Source organism: Buceros rhinoceros, unplaced genomic scaffold (genome assembly GCF_000710305.1).
Source record: "Buceros rhinoceros silvestris isolate BGI_N320 unplaced genomic scaffold, ASM71030v1 scaffold14504, whole genome shotgun sequence".
Classification (NCBI taxonomy): domain Eukaryota; kingdom Metazoa; phylum Chordata; class Aves; order Bucerotiformes; family Bucerotidae; genus Buceros; species Buceros rhinoceros.
In genome coordinates this window covers 17,759-27,215 of record NW_010408908.1, presented here as the reverse complement: position 1 = coordinate 27,215, position 9,457 = coordinate 17,759, and the positions used below count along the sequence as shown (strand labels likewise).

Below are 9,457 nucleotides of genomic sequence, written 5' to 3'. Positions count from 1 at the left end.
TGTTCATAAAAAATTAAAAATAAATTACAAGGTGTTATGAAGTTGATTTATTTGGTCAACAAAAGGAAACCCAAAAACCCCACAGAATTTGACAAAACCCACCAAAACCAAGGACGAAGACAAATGTAGGACTGTTCATAACCCTCTCCTCTCTTAACAAAATTTTTCAGATTAAACACACCAGCCAAATGAGGGCTTTTAATTTCAGTGTTCAATTTAACTCCATCCTGTCACAGCTGAAGGAGGTGGAACTGAAATGAAAATGCTGCTTTGAAAAAAACAGAGTAACTATTAGTAAAACCAAACTGCACCACCGACTTGCTTTGGTGCAGCTGGGTGTTGCAGCAGGCACAACCACTGCTATTACATATTACAAACTACACATGCTACAGAGATACACCAAACACTGCGGGCATAAAGTTAGAATTTTAGTTGTGACCTTCTTCAGTGTTCAGGGTACCATTTTCTATGGAGTCACCAGTATTCAGGGGCCAGTTCTACCTCTCTTACAAACACCATTTCTGTGCTTCACTCTGCCTGGTCAACTATTAGTGAGACAAGCTCAACTGACCAAAATTAAAGAGTGACAGTGGAGCCCAACAGCCTCTGCAGATGGATAAATATACATGGAGTCAAATCCAACTCACCTGTGTGAAAGCTTTGTTCATGAAATACGCAGGTGGGCATTGGAAAGCTGCACCTAAACCAAGATGCACCCTTGGTCTATCAAAATAATACATCTTCTTTAAAGCTTCAAACCAATTAGATGCTTCTTATTAGAATAGCAAAAATCACGGTAGGCACTGGCCCCAAGAGTGCTTTGTCCTCCTAAGCTTCTCTCTGCTAAACAGGTCTCTAGCAGACAGGGTCACATCAGGCTTCTTCCCTACTCCACTCACTCTCTTCATTAAAACATTTTTCTGTATAACGTTGCTTTAGACTCGAACGTCTGCCAGACAAGTATCAGCCTGGAAGAAAAACTTCCTGCTTTATGACAGACCTTTGAAAAATAATTCAAATGGCTGGGCTACAGTAAGTTGATATGTTTTATCTTGGCCAGTGGGCTCTCAGTTCTCAAAAAAATCCAAGACTAGCAGACATAACACTCCAAGCTGTGCTGTGTTCAATAGGATCCAAATGCTACTATGTTGAGTAAGACTAAAAAATGGGATCACTCAATTTCCTACATGGGAAGAGCAGAGAATTCATATGGTCTTTTTCTTTTTCATACTGCTCTAAGTTTTCCCAGTTCACCGAGTATGGACATTGTTATGATTTTAGCAAGCATGGTCAAGGTAGCATGCAGGTATCAAATGAGCAAAACTATAATTTTAGACAGGTTTGATATTACTGTCCCTCCTATTACTATTTGACAACTGTACGTAGGGAAAATGGACTGTGACCATTGCTGACAGACTGTAAAAGGAACATAGGACAAAGAAACATGCTGCCCTTGCCAGCCTTTGCCCTCAAACCCAACCAAAACCAAAATTTGCAGTTTGTTCTTTCAGGCACAATCTAAGGCACTGGTCCCTTCAGCTCTGTGCCAGGTCTGAGTACAGTCCAGGTATTCACAGCTTAAGGGGAATAATGGGCCAATATTTGGGCTGCTTTTTGTCACAGTTTCTATCAAAGGTAAGCTGCAAAGCAGCCTCCATTGCCTGGATTTTGGCAGCTTCAGCACCATACAGTTTCTTCATTTCTGCCATTCGCCTCTCCCCAGGTCTTTCTGAAGGCGGCTGTACAGAACGCTCCATCCTTTTGTGAAGGTCTTGATCAGCCTCCACATACTGATGCTCAGCTTCCAGCTGCTGCTGTCTCCCTAGACAAATAAACCACAAGAGATGGAAATTACTGAGCTATCAACCAATCACATTTTATTTTTAAATATTATATATTCACATCTGTGCTGGGTCTAAAGGGCCAAGATCCACACATTCCAGGGTACAGCCAGCTCCTGGAACTTACAAAATAAACTGCGTGTTACCTGTCCTGCTGTGTTCATTATGCGTAATGACAAATCCCTACTAAATTATCATGACAAAGCCATGCTGAAATAAGTGGGGAGAAAGAAAGAAGATACTGGAATTGAATCCTAAAACTGTATAAAACCCCTGAATTAGTAATAACTAGTAAAAATCAGCATTGCCTCATTTCTCAATATACATGTTCCCTGAAACAAAAGAAAACACCCACCACCACCCCTCCAACCCCCTCCACCCCCCAAAAAAAAAATGCAAACAAGAGAGTTGTTTCCAAAGTAATGACTTAGCAGCTGAGATAATGATACAATGCACAGGACAATGAAACTTTAGCTGAACCATAGCCAAGAGAAAATGTAATCAATTACCACTCTATGAAAGTGAACAAATCAGTCTGTCATGTGTCTGCCATTAAGTGCATCCAATGAAGAGCCGTAAACATTGTGGTAGATAAACTATCCAGCCTCATCCAATTCTCAAGACTGAAAAAGTTCAAAACTGGCAGCCTCACTGCTATTGCTCTGAAGACAAACCAAAACAGCACCCAACATAAATCCCTGCACAATGTCTTTTAAAGAGGATTTAAAACAGTTCAGAGAGATAAAACATTTGGACAGATCTGTCATCAAAAAATCCTCTTTGGTAAGCCCAATTTGGAAGCAAGAAATTGATTTTCCCTACCCAAACTCACTTCCACATCCTGGGTGCTTCTCTGATGGAACAAATAATGCTCTGTGCAGTTAAAACAGCAAAGTGCTGTACAAGACTCCCATCTTACGGGGACATTTCTACAAAGATGAAGAGTATCACCTGGCACTTGAACTCCTTCACCTATCAGTAACAAATGACGGTTCTCAAAATAGCCTCACAGAAACAGTTCACTACTAATGACAGCACTTTATTTTTTTTTTAAACATCAAAAGGGACAGAGTCTCCACAGGTCAGGATGCATTAGTCACATACAGGACAAGCCTTTCAGTGTTTGGTGCCATGTACCTCTTCTCTCCTTCCTCTAAAACAGAGATTTAGCTTCCACGAAACACATGACATCTGCAAACCCTAACTGAAAGTTAAGTATCCTGACGTATCTGTGTCAAACATCTGCAGTTTATTTTTACACTGGAAAGTACTGTACAGAGCAGCCAACTGACTCTGTCAGCCTTCCTAAATGAATTATTCCCTGTAGCTCATTCATAGAAAATAGATACTTTAACCAGTATAATCTGAAACTTCAGTTTTGGCATCTGTTTGTCTGACAGGGACAGACAGCTTTTGTCCTGTCATTTCCAAACAGTATCCACAGTTTGTGTTGGTAGTCTAAGGGCAGGAGGATTGAGGGCTTATTAACAATCTATTCCAGAGAGCCATTTCACTTTCTGCGATTTTGCTTTAAGGGCACACCCCTGAAGCGGGCTGCACTGCCAAAATTCATGATGAAACATACGTTAGAGTCCATATGTGTTTTTGGAAGGGTCAAATTTATTTGGTGTCAGGCCATTTTAACCAGAAGGTCTGAATTAAAAGAACTAACATTGCCTCCAGAGGGCCCAGGGCTATGAGGACAGGCTATAGCACCCAGGCTGAGACAACACAGGCCACTTGCATCCCATTGAGACAAGCTTCCTGGGACACCAGACTGCCCACAACTAGGTAACATGCTTACCTAGTTGTTGCTTACCTTATTAAGCAAGAACTTGATGCAAATTACACTGAATAGTGTTAGACAGAAAATAAAAATCTATGCTGGAAAATCAACTTCTCCAACTGTAGGGTACACAGCAAACCTCTGGCAGGGCAATGAATTGAACCCATATTTGTTGACTCTCTTGGGCCACAAAGATAATTCCTTGTACTTCTACATTGTCCATGGAAATTTTTTATTCATTAGTTCCATAGCTACATGCTAGAGACAGCTGCCTCCTTGCTTGCTTGCTGTAGAGTGCTCTCTGATCCCTCACAGACAACAATAACACTTAAGAAAAATTAGTTTATCTGGAGCTAGATAATGAATTCTCTTTGGAAATTAAATGGGTCTCTAGCAGAAGCTTTACAACAGATGAGTGGATTACAGTTTAGTGTGCATCAATCTCCATTTTGTAGCACAGAGTAGTTCATAAACCCGCAGATCCTAATGTTAACAATCCAAATACTAATAACGATTTAAATTCCGTTCACAAAATTACCTAAAAAATGTCTGGAGTATTTACTTCACACTAATCAGACGTACTGTCCTTAACTTTCTAACCTGACTTTTACTATTCCGTAGTTCCTGCTTATAAAATTCCCAGAGTGAATCTGTTACAGAGTCTCAGACATGTAAATCAGGTCTACGGAGTTCGGGAAGAGTCTGGGGACAGAAATCTGTTACAGGAACTCACTTTTTTTTTGTACCAGAGGCTGAATTTGAGCAGAGAACATAGCAGCTGTGACTGGTATTACCACTGTAGCTGTGTGGCATATGTTGCAGTTTCAAATCAGTTATTTGTGGAGAGATACTACCATGACAAACTCCATCAGTGGTGGAGTATTTGCTGTCACGGACAATCAAGGAAAGAGAAGCCATGGAACTAAATAGGATTATGTAAACTACTGCTTTTCCAAAATCAGCATTTCCAGCTAAACACAGAGATAAGAAATAGATGACAGCAGAGAAAATTTTGTCCTGTTGAGATGCACACTGATCCGTCTTTTGTGGAGCAGGGGCTGGGAAGTAGAACTGCTCTTATTTCCAGCAGTCTGGGTTCTTCCCATCACCTCAAAATTTACTTTAGAAACAATACAAAGCAATGCAATTAAATGTGGAACTACTTCTCCATCAAAAAGAAGACAACAAGCATCTGGCAGTGGAAAAACCAAAATTATAAACCCTCCATAGCCCCAAACCTAGAGAAGAAATCAGGATTTCTCTGTAGCAAGCACCAAATATTCATCCATGACTTAGGTATCTCAGCCTGCAGCAATGAAATCCCCAGCTCATTCTCAAATCAGAGTTGCACACTCCAAATTTCTAAGTCATTGTGTTGCCAAGTTATAAATGTGAAACAAATAATTTTTACACAATTCTAAGTAGTTCCTTCTTCCACTTCACACAGACTAAAATAAATGTGCTTTCTTTTACAGCATTCAGCTTCAACTACTGGCAAGCTTCCCCCAATTATGGAACAGTATTTTGCAAATGTTCACAAGGCAGGCAGCTGCATGGTGGCTGCATCCCGCACAGAGGAAAAGCCTTGCTGACATTTTCCTAATTGGTCAGTTCCATTTCTTTCCAAAGATTCTCTTCCTCCCTTGAAGCTCTTTTCAGAATTAACATACTCTTACAAAGTCCAGTTCTGCTGGGAAGTCATCATTACCTGGGCAAAACCAGATGAGACAGCTTTTTTTTTGCCAAGCACAGTAAATAGCCTTTTTTTTCTGTGTCTTATTCCACACACTCCCACACCCACACACACCCAGTTTTAAGGAGTACTGAGATCTCTACCTAACTCATACTGGTTGTTCCCTCCCTGTCCCCTTTTTCCCACTTTTTACGGATGACTTTTAATCTGGAGTATACTAGCTGAAAAGTGAACAAATATAGACAACCATCTCCATCTTAGCCATTCACTGCATTTGAGGCTTCATATGCCCACAAACACCCTCTTGCACGCTGACAGGAAAACTATGACCTTAGCCCTTCAAGGCGCTTTCCCCCATAGGCGCTTTAGAAACGCAGATGTCTTGTTTCTCTTACTTTATAAAAAGGAAAATGTCACATACTTTCCATAAGTTTGATCCACTTTGCTCTTCTATCTTTGTAATATCCTTTGAGAAGCTTAAGTAGTAATAAAAAAAAATTCCTCTTTGGAATTCATCCTTTTCTTATTAAAAGAAAAAAGAAACACCAACAACAAACAAAACAAGGAAAAAACAACCTCAAAACCCAAATAAATTCCCTTAGTTGGAGAGAAGTGTTCATGGAGAGACTTCAACATTAAAAAGAGATAAAAGTAGAGAGGGTAATTATCTATGCTGGATTTTTTATGAAAGATTTATACCCAGCATTGTGTGGTTCCTTGTACAATTTTTAACTCTTAATATTTAAACATCTAACTCTTTGCTCACTGTAGCCAGTAAGCGTACATGATCTGATGATGTGTCTTAGACAGGCAGCCTTCTCCACAGTTCTCTAGGTGCACACGCTTTGCAGTCTGCCGTGTTCTGCCCCTCATGATGGTAGTTGTAGCAAGAGACCAAAGGCTTCCTCCACCTAGGTGTCCAATGGCCTTTACAGAGTTTCAGCTTCTTGCTTAGCATATTGTCCTTCAAGGAAATACTGCACTTTCCCCAGACTTGATCTGTTTTTTCTTTTCCATGACTTCAGACTGACCTATGCCCTGTTCACATATTTGTCTGCTTATTTCAGATGAAGAATGATTTTCTGTTACTGCTGCATGTGCACTTTCTGAGCTTTCTCATCTCACATTAAGTGCTACCTGAGCTGATCTTGAGCAGCCCACACTAAGAGAGTTAAAAACACTACTCATTTATACTAATTAAAAACTCCCAGTTCTCTCTTTGAATGCCACTTCCCACAAGCCTGTCTGCTGTGTTAAATGTTCTGCCCACACAGGCTTCACAACGCAAAATGCCAGCTTCTTCATCTCCCTGAAAAAGCTAAGTCCCTTTACCATAAACTTATATATGAGTTTTTCTGAAGTGATAGCATCAGGCCATTTTATTATGCCTGTACTTGCAAGAACCAGGCATACCATAGGGAAAACCAAAACCTTTGCCTAAAGGAATTACAACAAAATAAGGATTTAAATCTGAGGATTTCTAAACAGGATATTCACAGAGTTTAATTTCTACTGAGCTCAGGACTTCCAGCGGGCTGACATCTCAAGTGTAACTCTTTATCAAGTGCAAAGGTTTGCAGGACAAGAGTTTCCATCAGTGGGAGTCTGAGATACAAACAATTGTGACTTAGCCCCACATCTGTAATGACAAAATATTCTGGATTGCTGAAAACAGCACAGTCTCGCTTGCTGGACAGTTACTTTGGAACACTAAGTAACTTACAGAAACTGTGGAAATATACTAGAAAAAGAGAGTGGTTTTATAGCAGAATGAACAACGTCATTCTAGGTGTAATTTGGCTTGGAGAAAATAGACTTATGTTTAAACTGTTCCTTAATTTTAAAACATTGTGCTTTCAAAAAGTGTAGTAAAAAGATTATGAATTACACAATGTAACTTTTCCCTTCCCATTTTTAACAGAAATCCTCTGATCTTCAAAGAAGTGGAGACAGCTAGGCCGTAGCTTACTATACCAGCAGCCTAACCTACACAGAAAAATCAAATGCTGTAGCTGGCTTGAAAACACTAATTTGGAAGAAAAGTGGCTTCTTGGGGGAGTAATTGCCTGCAATTATAAGCTCTCAGTTACCAGAGTCACAACCACCATGAAAGAAAACTACCAAAAATGCTGAAGGTGTTAAAACCCCAAGTATCTACACTGGCAAGTTTTTCATCTGCTAGTTGAGGAGGTAATAAGTTAAAATAAATTGAATATTTCACCACATATATCTACAAGCAATGCAATATTCTCAAGAAAAAAAGAAAACGTTCTGCTACAGGCTTTGAAGTGAGAGCAGATGCGATTCTTTGGCAAGCTTGTGGCAGTCTGAAACCATGGTTCCACAGACATTTTTCTTTCCTCCGCTACAAAACCAGCTTATATGGCTTCTGCTTCCCTTGTTCTCCCTTAGCTGCATGCTCCAGCTCCCAGGACCTTTAACACCTAAGAGGCCACACAATGAACCATGAAAAAAAAAAATCCCAAACCAACCCCAACAAGTTATATTTAATCCCAATACAGTTCAGTTTCTTGGCACCACACATGTTGAACTGAAGGGGCAGCACTGGAGCAGGAGTGAATGGCTACGAAGAAAAATTGCTTAACCTGGCTTTGGCACTGAGGTGTTCACTGAAGCCCAGTCTGACTGAAAACTACTGGTAAAAGCAGGAAATAGTCTAAGGCGAGAGAGCCTACTCCTTAAGAAAGAGACAGTTGCAACAGGCTGTCTAAGCAGACAGCAAACAGGTTTTGCAAATCAGAAGTACTCATTTGATGCCTTCTCTTTCACTATAATACAGATTTTTCACACATTTTGAAGAGGACAGCTCTGTAGAACAGGGCAAAATTCCTTACCAAGACAGCAAGTGGACAGAAACCACCTTTGAAATCAAAATGAACAGAAAGCCATGAAGTTAGAACCAAGGGGTTCTACTTCCAGGTGGCATGTATCTATTCTACTGGGTGGCATGTATCACTCTCAAGTTAATTAACCACATGCCTCACTGTAATGAATCTGTAAAATTAATCTAATACTTCTCTACCTGACAGAGTTTTAAAGAATTTATTATCTCACATTATATCGAAGTCTGTGAGTTAAGTAACTGGCAGAAAGTTACACAGTTAGCTGGACAATAAAGAAGCTGATTTTTGTTTTTGAAAAAGGATTAAAAACCAGGAAGAGTTGTCTTGTGGTCTCCAAAACAAACTGCCAAAGATCTTAGATGGAAACGATACCAGTCTTTATGTCCACGTTTACACTAGCAGTAAGCTACCCTGGTTACTGCTCAGCTAAACAACATATCACCTTTCTTCTATTTTCTTTTTCATCTTTCACAATGAAACCCTTAAGAAGGGATATTCTTAGCCCAACCAGAAAATGAACTGAAACAATCAAAGTCCATAAACATGAAGCAACCAGCTATACCAGTGGAACCTCAAATGATAGCCTGCTCTCGAAATGTGAATGCTCTAAATGTAATTCATAACCAGGTATATGTGAATCTAGGACAGAAAACACACAGGTAAGCCCAGCGTAACCAGGGGTCTGTATCACACCAGGGACATCAAGGTGTCCAGACTGTCCTCTTGTGCCATCTGACAGAATTAAACATCCAGGAAGTTGCTGACCAACCAGCGTTTAGAAACTAGTACAGGATCAGGCACTGGCAGCTGCCTCTAGTAAGGATGAAGTCTACAGCAATAAGATTAAATACAGACCAGCTGACTCTGCACTCCCATCCCCCAAAACAACTCCAATCTGTCGCTGATGGCAACAATGCTGACGCCAGACAAAGACACCAGTGCTGGAGTAAACAGAAGGATTACTTAAACCTATATATAACTGTATCCATATATACACATACATTATGGCACAGTAAGAGGAGACTGAACAAGGAAATGTTCAAATTTAAAAGTGCTTCTTTAAAAGCAAACCATTGAACTTGAAGAAACGTGAGTTTCACAGTCATTTTTCACATGTGCCTTGAATAGAAATTAGGCATGTGCACTTGGAAGAAAGTGTTCCATGACGTACAGAGTGCCAGACAGCTAAATAATACTCAAAGTTTGGTACTTCCAGGCAAAAAAAAAAAAAAAGAAAAAAAAAAGAAGAAAAGAAAAAAGAAAAAAAAGAAAA

The 9,457-nt window shown here is 39.9% G+C and overlaps 1 protein-coding gene across 1 annotated transcript in view; it reads right to left on the bottom strand.

The window, feature by feature from the left end:
- Positions 1-1,537: 1,537 nt before the first annotated feature.
- The window catches only part of GEMIN8 (gem (nuclear organelle) associated protein 8), an 18,730-nt gene continuing 10,810 nt past the window's right edge, over positions 1,538-9,457 (bottom strand). The window contains exon 2 of the mRNA XM_010135043.1: positions 1,538-1,822. Coding sequence (XP_010133345.1) covers positions 1,572-1,822 — 251 coding nt within the window. The 3' untranslated portion in view covers positions 1,538-1,571. The remainder of the gene's footprint in view (positions 1,823-9,457) is intronic.